This window comes from Mus musculus, chromosome 10 (assembly GCF_000001635.26).
Source record: "Mus musculus strain C57BL/6J chromosome 10, GRCm38.p6 C57BL/6J".
In the NCBI taxonomy this organism is placed as follows: Eukaryota; Metazoa; Chordata; class Mammalia; order Rodentia; family Muridae; genus Mus; species Mus musculus.
In genome coordinates, this window is record NC_000076.6 from 64,654,884 (window position 1) to 64,682,469 (window position 27,586).

A 27,586-nucleotide genomic window follows, 5' to 3' on the forward strand; every position below is an offset into this window, starting at 1 on the left:
CTAGTGGTTGTGATATAAGCTTTCTAGTATAGAACTTGGAGAGAAAATGGTAACAAAACCAAACATTAACCTAAGTGATGCTATCTAAATTATACCTGTTGGTGCCTCATCCTATTTTGTTTAGAATTTCACAAGCAAACGTCTGTTTCATGGTGGACTTATTGCCAATAATGTCATATTAACTAAGAAATAAAAATATGCCACTGCTCAAAAGTTCTTTCTCTGAGCAGCTATACCCATCAGATATTTAGCTCAGGGTCAAAAGTAGTTTCCTTCATTCCTTAGCTGCCTCCTCCTAATTGCTCTCTTAGCACATCATAGCTACCTAAATCTCAATTCTAAATCTTTTAATTTAGACAGATGAATCTGTGGGAGCAGAGGGAAGCTTCGCACTGCCTTGAGTCATTTCTCTACCTGCTGCTCATGGATTTGTAGAAACATCCCCTCTTGTGTCAAATCTCATCTTTCAAATAACATGCATCTCGACATCATTGTAAGAAAAGAAAAAATCCTGCTTTGACATGACACGTAAGATGGCTCCCATACATGCATCATTACTGGCTGATACTCTGTTGGCAGATTTTACCTTGCTCTTTTATTTCTACTGCTACCACAAACTGGCTCATTTATTGACGTGTGTTCCATTAAAAGTACTTTAAATACATGATGGGCATTTGTAGTTGCAAGGGAATCCATCATTCTGGGCTCCTAATCCAGCCAAATGCTTAATCTGCTTATATCATTTACAAAGTATTAGATATTTTTTCCCTTGCTGCTAGTTGTAGTCAGCACACCCTTAGCAAGATAATAGAGAATAAAGATAAGATATTGGGGATTTTTCTTCCTGGATAAACAAGAGAATACCAACTACTCAGCTCACTGGCTCCTTGTCTCGTGCCTTTGGCTGTGTGCAGATGTGAAGCCTGGCTGCTGAAACTGTTTTGCAGCCATGCAGTAAAGCCTAAGGACAAGAGCCAACACTGAGAGAGCTATTGAGTACACACAGAAGTGGAGCCTGGATCTCTGTTGACATAGTGGAGCTGCAGGATCCACAGAGATTGTCTGAATATTACATCAGACAACAGGAAATGTCTTTCTTGTCACTTTCAGCTTGGTTTGTCTTCAGGTGGCTGAAAGTGTGTGTGAAACATATCCAAAGGTCTGTGGGTATATATATATATATATATATATATATATATATATAAATGTGTGTGTACACATGAAGAGGCCAGAGGTTAGCAATGGATACCTTTCTGCCATTTTGGATTGCTTTCCACTTCCCCAGTGTGGCGGGGTCTTACACTTGAACCCTGGTTCATATGGTCTAGCTAGGCATCCTCTAAAGTTTCCTGTCTTGGTTTCTCATTTACTGAGTACTGATGTTAAAGGCAGGGTGCAATGTTTATCTGTCTTTTACTTTGTACTGGGAGCCAAACTCCAGTCATATTTTCGCAACAAGCTCGTCACCCTTTGAGCCATCTCCCGAGACCCACTCTCTAGTATTTTTCCTGGTAACTTTTCATCAAAGCAAGCACAAAGTGCTCAACTCTGTGTTTTCAGTTTGCTTTGTCCTGTTTTTAATACTACCAGTCCCTGATTATTTCTATCTTTTGATTTATTATCAAGCTTTTCAAATACCTTGTCTTGTGATTTTTCTTTTAAAGCGGGGGGGGGGGGGGGAAGATAAATACTGAGACAACGTTTTCTAAAAGGCTACAACGTTTCCTGAAGTAAGATTTTGAAATCTCTACAGATGATCTTCCCCCACCCAGACTAAAGCCTCGCATGACTCTGTCTACTTCCCAACACAAGCCAGTGAGCAAGATCAGCTTTCAGCGTCCCAACATTAACTATACAAACATGTTAGGGTAACCAGAAAGTATGCCAACACATTTATGAATCATCACGTTGGAGCACAGTAGTTCTGGGAATGCAGAAGAAGAAATATAAACCCGTGCTCTTGTTTAAAAGACCTCATTGACTTTTAAATGCCGTGATAAGCCCAAAACTGAAATTTCTTTATGATTATAATCAATTTGAACAACTGCTGAGAAAGTACTAGGAGTCATACAGTTTTGCCTTTATCCCATAAGAGTCATGAAATGCCCTGACTGGATAATTTTATCTACTTGCTTCTCCCTGTAAATCCTTAAAAAGCCTTTTAAAATAATGAGCTAATTTCCTTGCTAGGTAACTGCATATGCCTTCAGACTTGGAACTTATGTCCAGAGTGGTGTGCATTTATTCAATTTTGATTGAAGTTTAAAACAGAAAATGAACTGTTCAAACTGTGCTCTCTCTCTCTCTCTCTCTCTCTCTCTCTCTCTCTCTCTCTCTCTCTCGCCTTCTCTCTTTACCCTGTCTGTCTGTCTATCTTCACTCTGTCTGTCTCTCTTTCTCTCCCTCCCTCACTCCCCCTGCTCTCTCTTACTCTGTGCATGTGTGTGTGTGTGTGTGTGTTGAGTATATGAGTTTACATATGAAGGCTGAGGACAACCTTGGATACCAGTCCTCAGGTACTGTCCACCTTTAGTTTTTATTTATTTTGAGACACACCAGGTTGAGTAGGGTACCTGATCTCAGAGTCCCTGGAGTCCTCCTTGACATACCTCCCCAGTGCTGCTGTTAGAAGCACATGCTTCCAGGACCGGCATTCCTACTGGATTTTATTGTGGCTAACATTCAACCTGACTTCATGATTAATGACAAAAGTTATATGTACACCTCCCAGGGCAAGAGAGATTGGAAAGAAACGGCCAATGTCATGAAATGTCACCACCACCTTCACAGTGTCCCCTACTAAAGGAAAGGCACTGAGAGATAATTTTAATAAGAATGCATCATATCCCATATTATTACTTCCTAAGACGCCTGGGACTTTTTGCCTGACAGAACTTGGGACAATTATCTTGTCCACTCTGTCCAGTGATGTGCTGACAGGTTATTTTCTGAGCAATAACTTGAGATATGTGACCTGCTGTCCTTGCCAGCAGAGAGCCTGTTTTGTAGTTGACAGCAGCAGTCACTCCACAGAGAGCTTGACATTTGTAGCTTTGTAGCCTTTGGGTCAGACACATCTGGATTTGCTTTCTCATACTGGAAGGCAGCCTTGATGTTTCTGTTGTTGTTGTTGTTGTTGTTACTCTGTTTATTTGTTTGAAAGTTAGATCCTGACATTGCTTTCTTTTTTTTTTTTTTCCAAATGACAGCATGGTTCTGTTGGAGCCTTCCATATGTGTAATCAGCAGCTGTACCTATATAATCACAGCTTTTAAATTCTAGTGCCATGTCCCCCATCTTGTCAGTAAGGCATAGTTATCTCCATTCAAAATGTAGCTATATAATTTCTGGGACTCAATCCTTAGTAGATCCAATTCCTATTGTTGTCTACAGAGAGATTAGTAAGTCAATGACTATCTAGATCGGCCAATTCTTAGAGTGCTTGAGTAAAATATGTTGTTCTTATAGCTACTAACTGAATTCAGTTTCAATAATGAATGCTGGGAAAGAGAGTGTCTTATTGTGAAAAGACTCTATTAAAATTTAATGTTAACAAATATTTCAGTTCTTCATTTCAGTGACCATTTGACTTTCATCTTTCTTTCTCATATACATATAGTATCTCATACACATTATATAAGGTGGCTGCTAGAATAACAGAGTCTATATTGATCATAAAAGCCAGTAAAATAATAACAAAAGAGATGGTTATATTCTGTTTACTCTTTTGAATTACAGAGAAAATTTAGTAAAGCAATAAGTATATAGTAGTTTAGCTGGAAGTTAACTCCCTCTCGGTTTTATCCATGTCACCAAGGTTAGCTATATTGTTGTTACATGTGTTTCCCTAGTGCAAACACTTCTAAAATTTCTATGATTTGGCTTAATTCCATAGCTTCAAATGCTATCTCTATTCAAGTGTTTGTTTGATCTCTGACACTGTGTGTGCCCCTTTCCCTTTCTCTCCCTCTCTTATGCATCTCTCTTCTCTCTGCTAGATAACATGTGGGACCCCAGACTACTTAAACTCATCATGACTAGTACTCTCTGAGATTTCTGTTTCATGTCTGGCTTCTTTATCATGGTTCGTATTTCTTCCTTTCTACAAGAATTTGGGACCGATACTGTAATCATTCTGAGCATTCCCTTTCCTACTTCCCTACACCTGAGCACTAATCAGCTCTGAAATCTCTGTCTCAGAAGCACCTGCTGCTCCTCCTCATTGCCTTACTCTGCCCTTCATGAACTGCCTAGCACAGCAGTAGCCTGACATGTTGCTGCTTCAACTTACCAATCTATTCCATTCACCACTGCTATGACCATAATGTTAATTAATGGTTCCCAAATGATCATCCTGTGTGTGTTTGTGTGTGTGTGTGTGTGTGTGTGTGTGTCTGTATATGTGTGTGTGTCTGTCTATGTGTGTGAGAGAGGCAGACAGAGAGATGGAAAGAGAGAGAGAAAGAGAGAGAAAGGGAGGGAGAGAGAGAGATGGGGGAGTTTTATTCTGTTAAAATGGAACCTAAATTTCTTTTTTTCATATTAAAATAATGTAAATACTTTATTATAAAACTATTTTACAATTTAAACTTTTATTTGAGAAATGTATTCACACCCACAAGTCCTTTCCATGAGTGCATCCCATAAGGAACACACTCAAATCATGTTGGGGGGGCTAAGAGGGGACGGTTAGCATCACCACCAGTTCAAACCACCTCCTCATTTGCTAATTTCTTAAATATCCGTGTGTTCACATATGCATAGTTAGTGACAGATGCCTCTTCCCCAAAGTGGCAAATCTCAGCATCATTTTTAAAGACAGGACAGACCAGGAAACACCCACCACAGGTTGCTTACATCATGAACATGTTGATCATGGCATCAAGGAGCACAAAGTAACACAAAGTGGCCAGCAGTTGGTAAAATGTAAAGGAGAAGAACTGAATGCTCACCCCTTCCCTGAGAAGCAGGGGGAAGAATCACTTCCTGTTTTATTCAGACAAAACCTACTTGTCAGAAAGGTAGGATGCTGGCTTCCCGAAATGTTTGAAACAGCTGTAGATGGAACCTAACTTTCTATGAAGCAGCATGAGATGAGTTTGGGCAACCATGCTGGTCCTTTCAGGCTGCTCCCACTGGCACTATCTCCCTCCCATTTACAGAACCTGCTTAGATACTCTCCTGGGAAGTCAGTGGAAAACCACCCTGAAAACATCTTTTCAGGCAAGTTAATTATGGCTAGATGGTTAAATTGCATTTCAAGTGTGCTGCAAGGAAATAAGCTTGAGCACATTAAATTAAAACCTATATCTTAATGATAGGGAGTGCTCAGAAGGATAAAATGATGAGTATTATTGGATTATACCCGGTAATCCCAAAAATCTGGTTTAAAACAATCAATCGCTTAACATCATTGTTAATTGAGGGAAGTCTAACTTCCTAGAAAATGTCATGCTCACAAAAGTCTGTTTGAAATTGTCATTTTTACGAGGATTGTTGATTCCCCTCCCATAATAATGAATGGCACTAAAAACAAACTTTATCCCAGATCCTGGAGACTGTGACTCAGTTTCCCATTGATAGTCACATCAAAATCCTACTCCTAATCACTATCAATTACCTCACAAATTAAGAATGACCTGTTGACGTCACCAACTTGGGGAATCTCTGACTTTTTAATCCTTCTGACATTTTACAACATTAAGAGAAATTATAGTCCAAACTCTTCTTTGTATCATTTTAAACCTCTGAAGCGTAACGTCCTTCACCAGTGGGAGTTCTATTGATCTGATATGGATTCTAGGGCAGGCAGGAAATTCAGGCTAATATACAACTAAGGAATTCCTTGGATAACACCATACTACATAATTATACCTTACATCTGAGGCCATCCTGTAGTGAGCCACGTGTCTGCTTCATCTTCAAAGAGATTTTAATTTTGAATGGTATTATTTACAAGACAAATCATCCACTTTATATCTATTTGTGCTCTTAAGTTTTACTGGATAGAGAATTGCAGGTATTTCTGCTTAATGAGACAAAGCTTTGGATTTGGTATCTTTAACAAAGAAACAATTACACATCTCAATTGATAAATATCTATGTAAATGATTTTCCTCTTGTAGTAGAAAATTATGAATGTACAGATAGGCAGAAAGGGACAGCTGGTGATAGGAAGTCATAGCTCATGCCTAAGAATCCAGGCATCTCTAGGTGGCTTAAGGACAAAGGACTCCTTAACAAATAAACAGATGGAAGTGAAAAGATCAGATGGATCCAAGAGCATCAACGTTAAGAAAAGCAAACATGATTTCGGACACTTTCCCTCTTCGCTTTCTGGGCAGTCTTTATGATGACTAGTACATTTTCAGGGGTAGAAATAATAAAACGCCCTGTGAGAGGCTCGGCATGCCTCAGATGTAAGGTTTTTCTGCCCACTTTTGCTGATACAGGGGATTTGGTGGTAGCTTTGGGTATTTGGGGTTTTATCCTAATTAATCCTCTTAGCTTCAGAGCTCTGAGCACCAGCCATGCACTGAATGTACAGGCTGTGCACACAGGCTGCAGCAGAACTTCAGTGGATAGGAGCAGAAGAGAGAGGTTCAAGAACTCACTGTTTTCATGTGGAGTGACACCCATTACTGTGTAGGGCAACCAGCTCCCCAAAACTCTCTGACTTATACTCCTGGTGAAGGTGGACAGCAGCATTTCAAAAATAAATAAATAAATAAATTAAATTAAAAAAGAAAAAAGAGGAAAAGCCAATTTTAACTACCAGGTATAAAATGTACAACTTGTGAAATATTTTATTGGTACAAATTAAATACACACACACATCTGTATCTATGTCTATATCTATCTATTATATCTAGCTATGTCTGTGTCTGTGTCTATGTCTGTGTCTATGTCTGTGTCTGTGTCTGTGTCTATGTCTGTGTCTGTGTCTGTGTCTGTGTCTGTATCTCTGTCTCTGTCTGTGTCTCTGTCTCTGTCTGTGTCTGCATTATTTTCTTCATGCATCAAATAAAGTGGTGAATACCTAGCCTAATAGTGGGTTTCTTTCTCTCTTTTTTCCTTTTTTTCAGTCAAATATAACGAGAACAGGGGACACTAATGTAGTCTGATCCAGAAGAAAAAATGGGATAGAGCTGTAAAACATTCTCCATTAGCCCACTAGCGTAGCAAACTATATAAGATAGAAAACGCACAGAAAGTAGCAATGTACTTCTATCGTAGTGATGGAGGCTGAGAAACATCTCATCTGCATCTAGTGAAGGCCTTATCATTTCACCCAGCAAAGCCAGAAACCATCACAGTGGGAAAGAATTCAGGCTAGCAGAGGCTACTTATTCTCTTCTTACACATCCACCAATGCTACCATGGAGATTTTCTTCCCAAGTTCATTCACTCTGAATTCTCTTTGAAAGACCTTACTGTAGGTACCAGTACCTTATATATTTGGAGATTACATTTCTAACCCATGAAACTTGGATGGAACATGTGCAAACCTTGGAGATTCACCAAACTGTAAATATCTTTATTTTGTACTCATAAGAAAGAAAGAGTTGCCATTGGTAGGAATAAGTTGGGATAAAGTGGTGACCAATATCTGTGTTATGGTGTAGTTGCTTTTTAAATAACATTTGAGGGTTTTTTTTTCTTTTTTACTGGCTTATTTAGAAGGAAGAGCAACCTCTCATGGAGATCCAGTAACTGAAAGAAACCCAGGCCTAGAAATGCCCATCAGTAGGAAGGGGAGCAAAAGAACAGAACTCTTAGAATAAGACTATGAAATACCTTCTGCTAATTAGTTAAACACAAATTACGAGATTCAGGGCACACACCTGTAATCTCAGTACTTGGGGGGTAGAGGAAGGGTATCTGAATGACAGAACACATTTCAGACTATCCTGCAGTAATGAGACTTGCAAAACAATAAAAATACAAACACAAAAATGAAAAACAACAACAACAACAACAACAACAACCAAAGACAAAAGAGACAAATTAAATGACATTTCACCAAAAATATGAATGTACCCACTCAGCACTTAATACATAAAATAAATGGAAGTTCTATTGTTTCATGGCCCCATGTAGTCATTCCTTACGACATAATTCACTATTGACATTAATTTCAAGTAATTGGTGTTTTATTTTTATTGAAAGCTATGCCAAGATTATTCATACATTTCCTATGAAATAGGGGAATCCTCTAAGTTTGATGATTTCATCAGGTAAGAAACAGATACAAATTCTGCAACCCTATAGGTGGAACAACAATATGAACTAACCAGTACCCCCAGAGCTCATGTCTCTAGCTGCATATGTAGCAGAAGATGGCCTAGTCGGCCATCATTGGGAAGAGAGGCCCCTTGGTCTTGCAAACTTTATATGCCCCAGTACAGGGGAACACCATTGCCAAGAAGTGGGAGTGGGTGGATAGGGGAGCAGGGCGGGGGGAGGGTATAGGGGACTTTCAGGATAGCATTTGAAATGTAAATGAAAAAAAATCTAATAAAAAAGGAGAAAAAAAAGAAACAGATACAAAGTAAGCCTCTTATACTTTTAGTATTTTTCAACCAGCAAAGAAGGTGCTGATATTGTCTAAACAAAGAATATTCTGGGGTCTGGAGAAATGGTTTAGCAGTTAGGAGCACTGGCTCTTCTTCCAAAGGGTTCTTGTTCCATTCCCAACATCCACATAGTTACTCATACGATCTATAACCACTGAGCCAGGTATCTATCTTCTTCAAGCCTCTGTAGGCAAAGGCACACATGTAGCATAAAGACATAACTCTGGGCAAAGCACACATATATGAAAGATATTCAAATAACCTGCTTATTTCAATATAGGATATTTTACAAAGGCACACATATTAAAATGTTGGTCCTTGTTGGAGCAATAGGAAAGTGGTGTATGAATGAGGCCTAGTGAGAAGAAGTTAGATCATGGAAGATATGTGTTTGTAGATTCTCCTGAGACCCTGTCTACTTCCTGACCATACATTTGCTTTCTATGAAGCAAACAACTTACTGTAGCACTTATGCCTTGTCAGACGCCAAAGCATAACAGAGTCAAGCAGTTATGGAACAAAATATTCCAAACTGTGAAGCAAGATATACCTTTTTCTGATTTTAAATTGATAGGCATTTTTTCACCATAACAGAAATATGTGTAATACTTACTCTTATGCATACTGCTTTAGTGTCTTCTTTAGTTGTTCTTGTAAAGACAATTGTTTCTTTCTTCTCCCACTGTGATTTAATCAATAATGCTCTTAAATTAAAACTAGTAGCATCATAGAATGTATAATACATAAATAAAATATGTAACAATAGTGTAACTAGGTAAAGCAGAAAAGTAATAATTGATACTTATAGACTTCCATACTCTGTGAATATAGTTGAAATAGACTATGGTAAGATGCAACTCTAGTTTAGATGTCTGTAAATTATGTCTCCTCTCCTGTTTGTTCTTTAATCAGTGCCTCGTTTACTTATATTGTATTGTGATTATATTTATACCTATCAATAACTGCTACTCCCCTATCTTTCCCTACATATCTTCTAAACTACTTTCTCTGAGGAAATCATTGAAGAAAATGAGGTTCTCCATACGAGAACTGTTATTCAAAATAAAATTTTAAAAATCAGGTTTTCTTAATACACATGCTTTTAAAAGGCTATTCAAACTATTCTTTATATGTTTTAAAAGTTTAATTTTTATTTAAATTACATACATGTTTGCATGAAGTTATGTGCACATGAATTTACATTTTCATGCCAGCAGAGACTGTCAGATACTCTGGAATTGGACTTACAGTCAGTTGTTAGCTGCCTTGTGGGGGTCCTGGGAACCAAACTCAGGCTCTCTATAAGTGTATCTATAACTCTTTGGACATTCTATAACCTGCCAGCTTCCCAATAATGTCATGGAGACCTTTAATTAATTATGAAACCTTTAGGCCATAGGCTAGGTTTATTCCCAACTAGCTCTTATACTTAAATTAACCCATTTATATTAATCTATATTCTGCTATATGGCTCATTTCCTCTCCTCAGTTTCATACAATAGACTTCCTCTGTGTCAGGCTGGCATCTCTTCCAGTGCCTGACTCTTGCCCAGAGTCTGTTCTCTCCCTGAAAGTCCCACCTTTCCTCTTCTGACTCAACTATGGGCCTTTTAGCTCTTCATTAAACCTAACAGAAGTTGATGGAGGGAGTGTTTACAAGCGATGACACAGCCGTATGAAGAACAATACCAAAGTCCAGTCTGCACTCAACTCTCTGCCAGCACAGACATAAGCATTTGAGTAATATAAATGTAATCTTTACACAGTGCACAAAAGACGATCACTTCAACATCAGGATGTTCTGTTCTCCTATGAGCTATCTCTCTAGCCCTCCAAGTTTCTCTTCACTCCACTTCAGCTCCTTCAGTCCTTTCTCTAACTCCTCCATTGGTGACCCTGTGCTCAGTCCAATGGTTGGCTGTGAGCATCTGCCTCTGTATTTGTCAGGCTCAGGCAGAGCCTCTCAGAAAATAGCTACATTAGGCTCCTGTCAGCAAACACTTCTTGGCATCCACAATAGTGTCTGCATTTGGTGACTCTTTATGGGATGGATCCCCAGGTGGGGCAGTCTCTGGCTGGCCTTTCCTTCAGTCTGCTCCACATTTTGTCAACATATTTCCTCCTTTGAGTATTTTGTTCCCCCTTCTAAGAAGGACTGAAGGATTCACTCATTGGTCTTCCTTCTTCTTGAGCTTCACGTAGTCTGTGAATTTTATCTTGGATATTCCAAGCTTTTGGACTAATATCCACTTATCAGTTAGTGCATACCATGTGTGTTCTTTTGTGATTGGGTTATTTCACTCAGGATGATGTTTTCTAGTTTCATCCATTTGCCTAAGAATTTCATGAAGTCATTGTTTCCTATTGTCTTTCCTGGTCTTCCTTGCATCTCCCTACTAGCCATCTCTGCATGTTCCTGGCCACCAGTTTCTCTATATATCTTTCTGCTTACAAGTAACTGTAACCAGTTTCTTACTCAAAATCTTATAATCAATTTCTACTCTGTATTCTAGAACAATGCATATGAATTAAACATATTTGGGTATTTGAACCATATTAATTTAGGTTCCCTGAAGTTTTAAATATTGATTGTAGTTGTACAAAGATTCAAGATAAATGGAGATCAGATACAAAAACAATGAATTTGTTCCTTAAAATTCTTAATCTTGTTCCTCTGCATTTAACACATTCTTGTGAAGAACAGGTAATACGTATTATTTCAGAGAGTACAATCATAACCATCAATGAGATTTAGTCCATAATCATTCATAGTAATATTAGATTCCACTTAAAAACACTTAAAGGTTCTTTAAGAATAACATGTGTAGGTTAGAATTAAGCTGCTCTATGTCCTTATTATATATCTTATTTGGGATCCTATATTCTTGAAGGATAAACACTATACATCAAAGATATCTTTAATTTTTTTTAAAATGCAAATTATGGAAGCACTTCTTAGTTCATCTACATTTCTTTTAAGGAGAATACATCTTGCCAGTAAATCAGAGAATATTGCCAATGATTAAGAGCTGGTGTCCAGTTTCACCACAGTGCTAATCTTGTTAGAGTCTCGTGATGGGTAGCCATGGCTATCAACTTGACATAAATTAGAAACACCTAAAACAAACACTTGGCATGTCTGTAGGGGGTTTCCAGAGATCTGAATGAGTTGGGCAGATCTACCCCTAATACAAGCAGCATTGTTCTGTTGCTGAGGTCCTGGATTGAATAAAATGGAGAAAACAAACCCAGCAATGTTCATTGATCTCAATGTCCTAACTACAGGCTCAATGAGACCAGTGGCTTTATATCAAAATGTGAACAATGCAATCACTCATACTTTGACAATTCATTTTAATTGTTTATCTTATGTTATAACAATGCTATCCTGCAAAAAAAGCCCACAGAATCAATTGATCAGGGATTGTAGGTATCACAGAAACTAAAGTGGAAATCAAGGAGTCTATCTGGGTCTGGCCTAGGTCCTCTGCCTATATGTTGTGGATGCATAGCTTGGTGTTCTTTTGGGACTCCTAACAGTGGGAATGGGGGCTCTCTCTGGTTCTTCCTTTTGCCTGTTTTGGGGGCCCTTTCCTCATACTGGGTTGCCTTGTCCATCCTTGTGTTAGGAAAGGTGCCGAGTGAGTCTTACTGTAACTTGTTATGCCACGTTTGGTTAATATCTGTTGGAGTACTACTGTTTTCTGAAGGGAAATTGAGGAAGAGTGGATCTGGGGGAGAAGGGAGGTAGTAGGGAGGGACTGAAAGGAGAAGACAGAGGGCGACTGATGATAGGAATGTAACATATAAGAGAATAAGTAAGTAATAAGTAAATGAATAAATAAATAGTAAAAATAAACAATGCTGCCCTGATTTTATAGTGAGAACCATAACTGACAAAATTGTTCCACGTTTACTTAATGTCTCAATATTTCAAAACACATTCCTAGTGTTATCCCATTAATTTTAACTTCATAGTTTTGTTAGCTCAATGTTTGCATTGACTTCATATCAAACCATCGGTGTATCTTCTTAATAAAGAGTTCATGGAAATCAAATTGGGGGTCCATAGATACCTGAAGTACCCCTGCCATTCACTCAACTTATAGATTGATGAAGCATAGAATTTAAAATAAATTTCCCTTAGAATTTCAAGATAGTATTTCATCCTTTGGTCTTCTATGACCATCTTTCCTCATGGAAAGTCTAAGGTTCACATATTTTAAAATTTTATGTCTCATAGTTTCTCATTTAAGGATTTAGTTCTTTCCTTCATCTTCAGCAGTTTTGTGGATATGAATCTTGAGTCTAGTTGGTAGAATGTTGTGTTGATTGGTACAGGCTCCTAGTTAATTGTATCTGTGTTTACCTTCTAACTCCAATATCTACTATTTGCCTGAAGAAAATGTTGAAACAACTCTTTAAAAAAGCTGGGAATAAGAAAAAATATGTACATTTAGAGACAGAAACATTTATTAGTAGTAGTAGTAGTAGTAGTAGTAGTAGTAGTAGTAGTATTTTAAACTTTATTGTTTACATTTACAAGTAAAAAAAAAAATAACCACATAAAGAAATAAACCAGATGTGGAGAAGAATGTTATTTCATGCCTGAAATATTAGCAGCCCCAGAAGATAGGCTTGCCTGGTACACCTGGAGACATGACTTAGGGTGTTGGTCATGGAGAATTTTGTAGATGAATTTACATATAAACTAATTTTGAATGATAAGCAACAAATTAATATATTCTCAGGAGTGGAAAAGTGGCTCTATTTTTATTCTCAATCATAGACACCTGGGCACAGAAAGCTAGAGTTTGAAGACTTGGAGCTAACATTTTATGTTCTTCCAAGGAATCCCAGGAGCCCACCAAAGGCTGCTTCACTAATACTGATGAGAAAAAGTTCTGTTTCCTATTCTAGATTCTCCCTACCCATACCCCTCATGGTTTCTGCCTCAGTTTGTATGAAATGCCTTTCTTTTACACTTAGCTTCCTGCTGCCATAGTTGACTCTCTGGCCCAGTGTGCTGCCCAACTGCACACAAGGAAACCACTTCCCCTCCTTTCATCTCTTTTCTTCTGTTTGCTTCTCTTGAGAAGAGAAACTGCGGGGATGAAGGATTGAGTTGGAACAAGCCATAGCATGGTAGATGACTCTCAAGGAGAAATTCTAATCTAAAATTAAGGACAAAGTATATATAAAAGATCAATGTAGGGGAGCAGGGCAGGGGGGTAGTATAGGGGACTTTCAGGATAGCAATTGAAATGTAAATGAAGAAAAGTGGGCCATAGATAGGCATGCATGTATGTGAAAGCCAGAGATCAACCTTTTTTGTAAGGAGTCATTCATCTTTTGTATTCAGTGAGACAAGGTCTTTCATTGGGGCCTGGTGCTCACTGAATAGCTTAGTCTGACTGGCCAACAAGCCTCAGGGGTTCCCACAGCCTCTGGCTCTACAGCTCTGAGGTCACAGCACCACTGGATTCATATTTGTATCTGCGGCTGGGATTGAACTTGTGTTCTCGTGATTGCATAGCAAGTATCTTACAGACAAAATGATCTCAATAGTCCTTGTATAAATGGGGTCATAGCTGGGCTAAATTGATGAATGATGGTGTCAATGTAGAACAGAGTAGTATACAGCAATTAGGATGAAAATATAATACTATGCACAATAAGAGGCATATTACATATATTCAAGTTGACTAGAACAAGAATACAGACTGATTTGCTTTGTTAAATGAATAGGCAAACTAATCCGTTCTGTATGGAACGTGTTTCTTAGCATAGCAGTCAGTCATATGCTCCAGAGGTTTTAAAATGTAAACATTATTTTGTGCATTTTCTGGACATCAGAAATCCAGGGGACTCTTAGCTAGATATCTCTTGCTTATGCTTGCAATGACTTGTGCTGTAAGATCAAGAATTGACAAATGGGACCTAATGAAACTCCAAAGTTTCTGCAAGGCAAAAGACACCCTCAATAAGACAAAAAGACCAGCAACAGATTGGGAAAGAATCTTTACCTATCCTAAATCAGATAGGGGACTAATATCCAATATATATAAAGAACTCAAGAAGGTGGACTCCAGAAAATCAAATAACCCCATTAAAAAATGGGGCTCAGAACTGAACAAAGAATTCTCACCTGAGGAATACTGAATGGCAGAGAAGCACCTGAAAAAATGTTCAACATCCTTAATCATCAGGGAAATGCAAATCAAAACAACCCTGAGATTCCACCTCACACCAGTCAGAATGGCTAAGATCAAAAATTCAGGTGACAGCAGATGCTGGCGTGGATGTGGAGAAAGAGGAACACTCCTCCATTGTTGGTGGGATTGCAGGCTTGTACAACCACTCTGGAAATCAGTCTGGCGGTTCCTCAGAAAATTGGACATAGTACTACTGGAGGATCCAGCAATACCTCTCCTGGGCATATATCTAGAAGATATATGGTAAGAAGGACACATGCTCCACTATGTTCATAGCAGCCTTATTTATAATAGCCAGAAGCTGGAAAGAACCCAGATGCCCCTCAACAGAGGAATGGATACAGAAAATGTGGTACATCTACACAATGGAGTACTACTCAGCTATTCAAAAGAATGAATTTATGAAATTCCTAGCCAAATGGATGGACCTGGAGGGCATCACCCTGAGTGAGGTAACACATTCACAAAGGAACTCACACAATATGTACTCACTGATAAGTGGATATTAGTCCCAAACCTAGGATACCCAAGATATAAGATACAATTTGCTAAACACATGAAACTCAAGAAGAATGAAGACTGAAGTGTGGACACTATGCCCCTCCTTAGAATTGGGAACAAAACACCCATGGAAGGAGTTACAGAGAAAAGTTTGGAGCTGAGATGAAAGGATGGACCATGTAGAGACTGCCATATCCAGGGAACCACCCCATAATCAGCATCCAAACGCTGACACCATTGCATACACTAGCAAGATTTTATCGAAAGGACCCAGATGTAGCTGTCTCTTGTGAGACTATGTCGGGGCCTAGCAAACACAGAAGTGGATGCTCACAGTCAGCTAATGGATGGATCACAGGGCTCCCAATGGAGGAGCTAGAGAAAGTACCCAAGGAGCTAAAGGGATCTGCAACCCTATAGGTGGAACAACATTATGAACTAGCCAGTACCCCGGAGCTCTTGACTCTAGCTGCATATGTATCAAAAGATGGCCTAGTCGGCCATCACTGGAAAGAGAGGCCCATTGGACACGCAAACTTTATATGCCCCAGTACAGGGGAACGCCAGGGCCAAAAAGGGGGAGTGGGTGGGTAGGGGAGTGGGGGTGGGTGGGTATGGGGGACTTTTGGTATAGCATTGGAAATGTAAATGAGCTAAATACCTAATAAAAAATGGAAAAAAAAAAACAAGAAAAAAACCCAAAAATCAAAAAGCAAACAAACAAACAAACAAACAAACAAAACATTTAGTGACGCTATCGCCCTCATCTACTGAAGAGTCCTACTAGTCTTCTAGCTGTTGCTTGAATCCTTACATTACTTGTTGGCTATTTCCTAACAGTACCAGTTCTAGGTGATGCTGGACTCTCCATCAACTCTTGATAAGATGGGGATTAAGTCCCTAGAGCAGTTGAAATGAAGAAAAGAGTGACCAAGATGGGAACTACAGCTTGTTAAGCTGATTTTAAAAAGTAGGTCATATACATCACTTCTGCTCTGTTTACTAGGCATGGCAATGATACAACACAGGGATTGAGAACTCAGAGATTTGGGTACCAACAAGAGCACTATGGTTTCTCTTGAAGACATGTTATCACATCTCATAAAAATTTAAGTTGGTGTATTCTGAGTAGTTTTATGGTAAAGAAATTGCTATTGGTAATATAACTGTTAAAAAACATTAATTTGAAAAAAAATTAGTAGGCAACTTCGTAGTCCTTCAAACCAAGTAATATACAGAAAACTCATTAAGGATTTCTTGCCAGGGGTCCCACTCTAAATATGTCCATCTTCTTTTAAGACTTTTGAAAAATTTTTTAATAATGTATATACATGTGTATCTGTGTATGTGCATGGAAATACAGGCGAAGGTAGAGACCAGGAGAAGAAATTAGATCCCCTGAGGCTGGAGTTATAGGAGACTGTGGTACACCCAACATGAGTGCTGAGAAGTGAACTCAGGTTTTCTGCAAGAACATTTCACTCTCTAATTCGCTGAGTCATCATTTTAGCTTCTAAATATCTCAACTTTCAAATCACTTAAAACAGTGACTGTGATTTAAATAAAGAGGGATTTGAGGGAAGTTTAAGCTAGATAAATTTTTCATATCCTGAGGGATTTAGATGCCCTAAAATAATTAAAATGTTTATTAATAATAACATGTAGCTAAAACTTGAAAATTTTCAAAGTATCAGCTTAGAGAATGAGTCAGTTTCTGTCACTGGAGGCATACAAATGTATATGCTCAGCCTATTAAGTAATCAGAATTTTATATGTAATAAGATACCTCTGTAAGAGTCTAAGGGCATAATTATCAACTCCATTAAGTCATATCTTGGGCTGCAGATGGCTTAAAGGTTAAAAGTGCATACCTTTCTTGCAGATGATGAAAATATGGTTCCTAGCATCCACATCAGGCAATGCACAGCTGCCTGTGAGTCTTGTTCCCATGAGATCCAGTGGCCTCCATAGATACCTGATACCTGGACTCATATGAAGTCAGTCTCTCTCTCTCTCTCTCTCTCTCTCTCTCTCTCTCTCTCTCTCTCAAAAACCTATGTTTATCAGCCCTTTCTTTAGTTTGGAGGCATGATCCAGCTGCTTAAAAGAAGAAGCAGAATTTGTAAGAAGGACAGAATTGCTGTTTCTGTTAAAAATGTGGTCTGCCCTAAATGATCAGAGTTAGTCAGAACTCCATGACCCAACCTCTGAAAAGGGGCAAGATGCTCTCCCATCATGGATTTGGAGGATATATATTTTTGGGGATTTCAGACAACTCCCAATTACAGGATCTGTATTAAATCCATAAATATTAAATGAATATGAACTATAATGTTACTGTTAAATAAAATGGAAATAAAGGGTATGAAGTAATTATCGAAGCCGCTCTATGATTACTTGTACTTTCTGTTATAAATCACCCCACCCCCCAGCTGCGGAGGCAGAACATAATGAGGCAGACACTTAACTCTATATGAATTCTCAAAGGCCAACCTCTGTACATTAGTAATCCTCAAAGATAGAAATGTAATTATAAATAGTTTAATGTGAGTTTATCAGTGAATGACAACATGAATTGGTGATGTCATTTCTAAAGCATCATTTATAATAAGTCTGAATTCTTTTCTGACCCATTTAATTAGTAATTATGCACCCTCATCTACTTTCAAATGCACATAATAAATTTAGCAAGGATTAAGAATGGATAAAATATTCTTGGGTTACTACCAGAGAGAGGCTCAAGGCTTAGTAGAATTTGGCTCCATAGGTCTGTTAACCTCATTGTCAGGAAATTAACATTAATTTTCCCAGGAGCATTACAGTTTAGGAGCCTCAAGGACTTTTCTCATTAAAAGGAGACAGTGAAGATGTAGGGTTCAGAGAGCAGGCTCCAGAGTCTCAATTACCTGCCCTTCACTGATTGGTTGTATGACCTCAGTTTCTTCATCAGTTAATTCAGTGTAGTAATAGTCCCCAAACTTCTAAAGCTTCTGTGAAGATTACATTAAACATGTAGGTAAAAATGTTCCAGATGGTGCTAAGCACTCAGCATGGACTAGGAGAAGTCTAGAACCCAAATAAGACACAAAACAATAGCCAGAGGTCCTTCTACTTCTAGGCAAAAAGGAGGAGGCAGAGACAGGAAAATCCCTGGAATCTCATGGGTCAGTTGCCTAATGCACTAAGCATTATTGACAAGAGAGACACTGCCTCAAATAAGTGGAGGTTGAGAACCAAAACCAAAGGTTGTCTTCTGCTCTCCACACAATGGTAAGTTAGCTGCCATTCTGCAGCTAACACAGTGAAGAGAGAAAGCACAGATTTCCAAAAATGTCTAGAACAGGTTTAGAACTTGGTATATGAAGTAGACAAGATCCTTAGAAGCAACTAAGATGTGGTCCCCAAGTCCACCTTTCTTTTATGAAACCCACACTTGAAATCTCATAAGTTTGTCTTCCTTAACATTTCAAATGATTAGAAAGAATTTATTTAACATGTACCTCCATTTGATGAATAACTGAGAAGTATGCATTTGTTAGCTCATTTATTTGCTGTGTGTGTGTATGTGTGTGTGAATGTATGTGTGTTGAAATATGATGTGCTTGTGGTGTGTATGTGTGAGTATGTATATGTGTATGTGTGTGTGTGTGTGTGTGTGAGAGAGAGAGAGAGAGAGAGAAAGAGAGAGAGAAAGAGAAGAGGAGAGGGGAGGGGAGGGGAGAGGAGAGGGAGACAGGGAGGGGAAGGGGGAGAGGGGGAGGGGGAGAGGGAGAGGGGGAGAAGGAGAGGGGGAGAGGGGGAGGGAGAAGGAGAGGGAGAGAGAGGAGAGGGAGAGGGGGAGAGGGGAGGGGAGGGAGAGGGGAGGGGAGGGGAGGGGAGGAGAGGGGAGGGGAGGGGAGGGGAGGAGAGGAGAGGGAGAGGGGAGGGGAGGGGAGGGGAGGAGAGGGGAAGGGAGGGGAGGGGAGGGGAGGGGAGGAGAGGAGAGGAGAGGAGAGGAGGAGAGTGTGTAAAGATCAGAAAAAAATAGTGACTGTGAATTATCTGCTTTTAATATGTGGGTCCCAAGGGTCTTGCAGGTTAGCAGTAAGCACCATTTCCTACTGAGCCATCTTGCCAGAACTACATTTTCTTAAAACCCAGATAGATTATGGATTTAAGATAGACATTTTTAATATATTCCTAAATCATCTTAAAGCAATTAGTTAAAAATATTCACTTTTTACTTTCTTGAAAGTATTAAAAAAAATGATAACTCCTAGTTAGATCTAAGCAGCCACATGACTATGGTCTAGGTAAGGCACAAACACAGATAAGCTTTAAGGTAACAAAATTAAAATAAAAATGCATTACACACTAAGGAAAAAGTTGAAATCCCATCTGTTCTTTCAAAATAGAAAGAGAGATGATGGGTACAGCTTTGCTCTTCCAGAGATTCTAACAGATTGAACGTGTCAATCGAGACTTAATATGTCCCCTGCATGTTGATAGAAGAGTTTCGAGGAGGGAAGATGTGGGAAATTTTGTTCAACAGACGGTAACAACTTTTGAGAGCACCGTCCTTGGATCTTCTTCTTCTTCTTCTTCTTCTTCTTCTTCTTCTTCTTCTTCTTCTTCTTCTTCTTCTTCTTCTTCTTCTTCTTCTTCTTCTTCTTCTTCTTCTTCTTCTTCTTCTGAGTAAGAAATCATTTCATTTAGAAGATTGATTAGCCTAAGGAATGGACATGATTTCTACAAGTCCCACAGGAGTAGGACCATAGAATGGGCTTGAGAAGGAGATGATAGCTAGAGATAGTAGAAGTACAACTCTGGCACTGGATTTAGGATATAATTAGATGACAAAGTATATTACACTTGCAATTTAAATAGAGATCATAAAGATGTCAGAGAAAATAACTTGCTTTATTATTCATTTACCTATTTTCAATGGATGATCGGGTAAAAGGCAGAACATTACTACAGTTTGATTATGGCTGGTCCCATCCAGAGCTTTGTTGAAACCTAATCCTCATTATGAGATCTTCAAAGAAAGACCCCAGTGAAACCTTCAAGAGATCAATACTGTCCTCATAAACAGATACACCCATTACTACATCCATTAATGGATTTGACTATGAATAGATTACCTCAAGAGTGGTTTTGGCTAGGTCTCTCTCACATTCCTATCTCTCAGCATAATCATGCATGCTTTGGCTCACCTCAGTATGCTACCAGTAAAAAGGTTTACAGAGTCGAAAAGCGCAAGGCCCCTTTGGAAGTCGAGCTACAACTGGTTTTGAGCTGTGTAATGTGAGTGTTGAGATTCAAATCCTGGTCTACTGGAAAAAAGAAATAGTTCTTTGTTCCTAACTGCAAAGCCATTTCTCTAGCCCCAATTAATTTACATTTAAAGTTGGAGACATTTTTTTATTTCATACTTGTTTTTAATATCTTAGCCTTTAAGTAACAGTAGCAATCATCTATGGATTGACCTAAGAAGATTCTTCCTTGTGCATAGTTGGTATTCATTTAAAATAAAATCCTGCATTTCCAGGAAGCTGTAGGAATCCAGAATCACAAAGGATCTAATCTCTTCATTACTTATTTTCATAGTGATCCCGGAGTTCGTGACACAAGTGAATGTGGCCCTAGATGCTTTAAGCAAGAACTCTCTGACTGCGCTTGATGATAATCAGTTTGTGGACATCTCCAAGAAGATCTATGACACAATCCATGATATCAGGTGTTCGGTCATGATGATTCGGGTAAGCCCACTTTCCTTGTCCTTGACTCATTTCAGAATTCCTCACCATCTGGAGTGCCTGGAAGGAGGCCAGGAGAGGTTTGATTTCTCTGATCTGACACCAGTTCTGAAATCTGTCAGCACTTCAAAATCTCAGTGTTTCTTCAAAGCCAGATCTAGTGCCATTTGACTTACATACTTGGTGATAATGCATGCAAAGAGAGCACATTAACTCATAGCATGTGAAGATATAAGATGCCTCATTTTATACAGGTGTCTCATAGTATGATCAAGAGCCAAAAACCAAACCAAAACAAAAAACCAGAAATAACATACTTGCTTTCCCTGACAAGCAAGGATAGATCTCACTGCTTAAACAAGTTGTTTCTATGGCCAACTCTCACCCCCCTTCCTAAACCATAGACTCACACAACATTCTGCAAGAAATCTGACTTCTAAAGCTGATAGGAACAACAAGCCCTTTAAACTTTCCAATCTAGGATTACTTTATTTGAGAGAGAGAGAGAGAGAGAAAAAAAAGGCTCTTTCCGAAGGGTGTGACTGCATCATTGGTTGTGGATAAAATGTTTATACAGAGTCCAAAATTGTTTGCTTTAACTTGGATGTTAACGTGTATGTTTAAGATATTATTAAAGTGAGTTTTTTTTTAAATGCTTATATAAGGAGAGGAAAGAACCTTTTCTCATGACAGTTCAACTGGAGGTGGTAAGCTAGAGGTATGAAATTCTTTTCTCCCTAGTGTGGGAACAGATGCCTTAGAAAGTGAGGCCAGGGTGTTAAGGAAATCTCGGCAGGGTTATTATGAGTCAGTATGGGTGTTGATTCTGCTGCTGAACTCTTGATGCTCAGAATTATTTCACCTGAGGTGAACAAAATCTTGAGATTTACCCAGCTGTTCATCTTTGATTAACTGCTGCACTAAGGGCTATTTACCTGGGCCTCCTGCTCAGAGCCAATGAAGCAGCTCACATCAAATAAAGGAACACTGGGCAGGGCAGTGGATGCGTACAGTAAGGAAGATTCAGTAGAATGTATGAGAAAAGTATGTAGGCACGAATATAGTTCTCAGGAATTAGCTACTGCCAAGGATGGAGGACAGAAGTAGATGAGAATATATGAATAGCTTATTGAAAGCGTCTGTGTGTGACCCAAGCGCCATAGCTTACTCTGAGCAGTCTACCCAATGGAGACAACTGTGAGCCTTGTGAAGAGTCAGAAGACATTCTGTAGTCTACCAGAACAAATGGAAGGATTGTAAGAAAAAAGGTTGAAGGTGTGAAGGTACTAGACCTAGAACTTAGGACTCGGGACTTGCTGAAAGTAAACCCAGAGCTGAGTATCATAGAGAGAGTCTCCAGATATATGCAAAGTTCTCAATTACAATAGTTGGTCTTAGGAAATTGTGCCTTTACAGCATTACAGTAGAAGGAATACTTCTAATCTTGACATCTGACCTTTTCCTGGACTAACAGGGTGTGCAGTATGACATTTTCCTGGAGTGTTGGGTATTCACAACGACTGTTAGTCACTCTTCATGATGATAAGAAGCTGACTGACTCTACAGGATGCCTACTCTTTGAGGTTCAATAGCTTAGATGAGTTCCATGCAGTTCTTAAGTTACAATATCTTCAGCTTAAGGGTGACTTTACTGGGATTCCTCAAGGTTGAGGACCACCTGTATTGATGGGGCGCCTACGAAGATTTGGTTGTGTGATTGGATGTCTGATACTATAATACTACTGTGTCCATAGAGATAATTCCAAACATGTGTGTTTCCTTGAAGCAGGTTTTTTCTTCACCTTACCTATTTGTGATTGAGTGAAGCATGAAGGATATATGGGTCCTAGATGCAAAATCTAAATTATATAACAATATACAAACTTCACAAAATGGTCTCATCATGATCCAACACGACAAACAGTTCAACCATGTCTGTAAGGATGTTTGGTGAAAACAAATATTTACTAACATGTAAACTCAAGGTTAGAGGAGCTACATCTTCTTCAAGTTTGTCTAGGGATGGAAAAAAAATAAACCTCATAACTCCTTTTAGTAGATGTTCCAGTATTTATTTATTTATTTTCTATATTGCTTACATATAGCTAATCAAATTACCTTGCTGCTTTTTCTACACGTTCTTCCCATACAGAGGTTCTATCTGGGGCAGGAGAATAATTTGTTGTAATTATAGTTTACAAGGAAGTAATTTCTTTGCTATAACCATTTCCTTTTTTCAAGGTAAATATTTCTATTTCTGTTAACTTGTGCTTGTTTAATTTTTAACTAACTTTCTCGTTCCCTTGGGGACTTCTGGGAAGAAAGGTTTACACTTCTAGGTAATGGTCCATCCCTGCGGGGAGTCAGGGCAGGAACTCCAATAGAACAGGAGCTGAGGGCAGAAGCTGCTGCAGAGGCCACAGATGGGTGCATGCTTACTCTTGTCCCCATGGCTTGTTCAGTCTGCTTCCTGAGACTATTGCAAATGCATTCTAATTAAATCCCCTCTTAAGTCAAATAAAATGGAATTATTATTTTAGGCAATTTATACTGCTGTTTTTCTTCTGTTGGTTTACTTTCCCCAATTTAAGACTCAAGGACCATTGGACTAAGGACAACTCTTACTATTACTCTTAGGCCTAAATTTGCATTCAATTAGACTTTACATTTCTAAATGACCACTTATGCAATTTGTCTGGTGGCTTTCCAAGTTGATTCTTTCACACACCAACTTATCGCCAGCTACAAGTATGAAATGTTGAGTTATATTTCCTTCGTGTAAATTATTACTAAAATATGTCCAAATATTGACCGTTTTAAGAATCCAATCATCCCCCCTTATTCTCTTATTTGTTTTCCTCTGCACAGCCAATTGTTTAAAAACAGTTTAATATTAAAAATGCCATTTTCTCCAAGTTCTTTCAGCCTTGAGATTTCTGTTAACCCTTCATGCTCTTCCTCTAACACCTCCAACTCCTTTTTCTTTTTCTTTTTTTAATTTTATTTTTTTATTAATCATTCTGTTTACATTTCAAATGTTATCCAAATTCCTGGTCTCCCATCTACAAACACCCCACCACCTCCTCTCCTTTGCCTTTAAGAGGATACTCCCAAACCCCACTCCTGTCTCATCCCTCTAGTATCCCCCTTCTCTGGGGCATCAAGCCTCCACAGGACCAGGTGTCTCCCCTCCCTCCTATGCCAGACAAGCCAATCCTCTGCTACACATGTAGCAGGAGGCACAGACCAGCCCATGTACACCTTGCCAACTCCTTTTTCTAACCTCCCCTTCCCTGAGAACCTTCATTCTCCTGGATGCTTCCAGTTTTCCCCTTTTCTTCTGCAGATCAAACTACTTCTATATATTTATTTCCAAACGTTATATTCTTATTCTGGCACTTTGGTAAAAGGTTACCTTGGTTACTATGACTGACACTGTATAAGGATGTCTGAACCATTTGATCAGCAGGTAAAACAAAGCTGTAGCATATTCTTTAGTTATCCTATATTTTATTCCATAGCTTTAGAGACTGAGCTAATGTTAAAATCTATCCTTTATCACTTCATTTGTTTTAAGTTTGGTTTATGTGGTCACATTTCGAAGAGTCTTGCGATTGCAAATGAGATCTTACAAAGTGCATGCAAGGCAGCTGGAAAATCCCTTCAATTGTGGTTAATATATAAACATATACTTGTGTGATAATGTTGGATTGCAGATGTCCAGTTAGGTCTGCAGGTTTTATGCACACTGTCATCCCTGGGCCTTCAGGTACTTCTCAGATGCTATGTCACTTCTACCCACTGTGTTTTTTTTCCACAGTGCCAGCGCTAATGACACCAGTTCTCTGTCAACCCCAGGGAAGACTTTTTTTTTACTCCACAGGAGTAACTGCTGTCAAATGTGAGCTTCCTAGGGCTTTGTAGCTCCTTTGTTGACTGGAGAGCATCCCTTTCCCTCACCATTCGGGACTTATTAAGCACACCACCGAGAATGAACATCTTTTCATTTCTCATTTCTCGCCACTGAACAAATGTCCCGAAGTCATTCACTCACCCAGCTCTTCACTCTAAGGGCTTCTGGCCGGGGATTCCCAGTTGAAACATTGCCCCTTTGGGAGATGTCATGACTGCTTTACTGTGTCAGGATCAGTTTATAAAGAAACCAGTTAGCAGGGAACCTCCTAGGGGAACCTCAGTAAAAGACATGTTTGAAAAAAAAAGTAACTTTAACTTTGCATGTAAATGTAAGCCAAACCTCTGGAGGAAGAGCTCTGTAGTAGGTCTCTTGCTGTTACCTCTAAAAACAAAGGAAGTAACTTAAGGGAACCCCCCCCACACACACACCCGCTAGCATTGGTCAGCTAGAACAGAAGCTCTGAGCACACTTAATGGCCCTCCTTGGGCATGTTTGAAGTGACTTCTGACTAAGGGAGTCCATGTGTCTAGGGTAAGAAGATCCACTGAGAAACATGTTGGTTAGGATACAGAGGCAGAGCCAACAGGTGACTGCAGCTCATGCTAGGAGAAAGATGTTCATTCTGAGGTTTATCGGGGAAATGACTTCTCTCCCAACAATAGAAGCCACAGGACAAGCAGGAGAGCCCTTTGGTCCAGAGGGGCTTTGATGCTAACAGAGTTCTGCACTCAGAGCTATCTATCAGCATAGGAAATAGACTCAAACTCTGTTGAACTTGAGGAGCCAAGTATCTTTCTTTTAACATGTGTTCAGAAGAGATGACTATATAGATTGAAGAAGAATACAAAGAGGAGACTGTTAATCTGGGGGCGGGGGTGTATGTATGTATTTTTATGTATGATATGTGTGTTTGTATATGTGTATGTATATGTGTTTGTTTATGTGTATGTATAGGTGTGTATGTATATGCATGTGTATATGCGCTGGGCTGTGTCCTCCTTTGCAGCTGGGATACCTGGAGCAGACCCTGCAAGCTGCAAAACTCAGTCTGTAATAGGAATCCCCTGTCCCTGTTTTCCCAGGTGGGAAAAGCAGAGCCTGGAATGATTGCTGTAGTTCGCAGTTTCCTGTGCATCCAGGTGCTGCTAGCATGCTGCTGGGAGGTGGGAATTGGGGTCCCCAGTCTGTGCTTCCATGACCCAAGAAGGAAGGGGGCAGGGAACTGAGTGCCAAGAATATGTGATTCTTTGCAACAAAGGCCTCCCCCGTCCCCGCCCAGATCCTTGATGAAGAGATAGTTCTTGCTTGTTTAAAATGCTTTATGTGAATGCATACACCTTATTCAGGGTGAACCAAGGAGTAAATACATTTTGCAGGAAGGGATGCCCAGGAAGGAAAACTCATTGGCTGAGTACTTGGGGCTTATCTAGATAACTCATTAGCATGGAGAATTCCAGGTTTTTTAATGCAAAGTGACTGTATTAGTCTAGAGTCACAGAACTTATGGGTAGTCTCCATATAGTAAAGGAATTTGTTGATGACTTACAGTCTGTAGTCCAACCCCCAACAATGGTCAGTAGCAGCTGTGAATGGAAGTCCTAGGATCTAGTGGTTGCTCAGTCCCACAAGGCAAATGGGAGAAGGAGAGAAACAGTATCAATTTTCCTTCTTCTAATGTCCTTATGTAGGTCTCCAGCAGAAGGTGTAGCCCAGATTAAAGGTGTATGCCACCTTTAATGACCTTGAACTCAAAGGTCTCCCTGTCTTAATCTTCTGGAATCCATAGCCACTGTGCCTCAAGATCTCCATGCCAGGATCCAGATCAGAAAATTTTATCTCCCAGCCTCCAGATCAGGATCACTGGTGAGCCTCCAATTCTGGATTGTAGTTCATTCCAGATATAGTCAAGCTGACAACCAGGAATAGCCACTACAGGGACTAATTGCTGTGGTCTTCTCAGTGGGATGTGGTGGTTACAAGTTCTAGAGCAGGTAGAGGAGTTGGTTCTACTACTACCATTCTCAATTCTGAGATTTATGGGGTTTGAACCCACTCAGCCTTACCAGTTCTTCTGTCTGATGGCACGGTCCACTTGCCCCACGTGTATTTGTGTGTATACATGTGTATGTATATATTATATGTATATATATGTGTGTGTGTGTGTTATATATGTATATGTGTGTCTTATATGTGTATATGTGTGTCTTATATGTGTATATGTGTATGCATGTGTTTGTGTGTGCATGTGTGTACGTTTATGTCTGTATGTGTCTGTATACGTATTATGTATCTGTATGTGTGCACACATATGGAGACTAGTGTTCAACTTCATTTTTTTTTTATTTCCTACTAAGTAAGGGTTTTTGAGTAAGGATTTCTCACTAATTTAGAAATTACTCAGATACACTGACTAACCTTCAAGCTGCTTAAATCTGCCTTTCTCTGCACCAGTAATGGGGTAGTAGCTGTGCTCTACTCAGCCTGTATATTTATGTGGGCTCTGGTATTTAAACTCAGGTCCTGTGCTTGCTTGTACAGTAGGGGTATCTCTCACGGAGCCATCTCTTCAAGGCTTGTTTTTCTTTGTTTGGATAAAATTTTGTCTAATATTAAATCAAGTAAGTTTTTATTCTTTGTCTT

At 39.2% G+C, this 27,586-nt stretch overlaps 1 protein-coding gene across 4 annotated transcripts in view; it reads left to right on the top strand.

The window, feature by feature from the left end:
- The window catches only part of Ctnna3 (catenin (cadherin associated protein), alpha 3), a 1,573,570-nt gene that overhangs the window by 1,224,786 nt on the left and 321,198 nt on the right, over positions 1 to 27,586 (top strand). For all 4 annotated transcript variants that reach the window (NM_177612.3, NM_001164376.1, XM_006513475.3 and 1 more), the window contains one exon: positions 20,882 to 21,033. In NM_177612.3, the coding sequence (NP_808280.2) occupies positions 20,882 to 21,033 (152 nt within the window). The remainder of the gene's footprint in view (positions 1 to 20,881; positions 21,034 to 27,586) is intronic.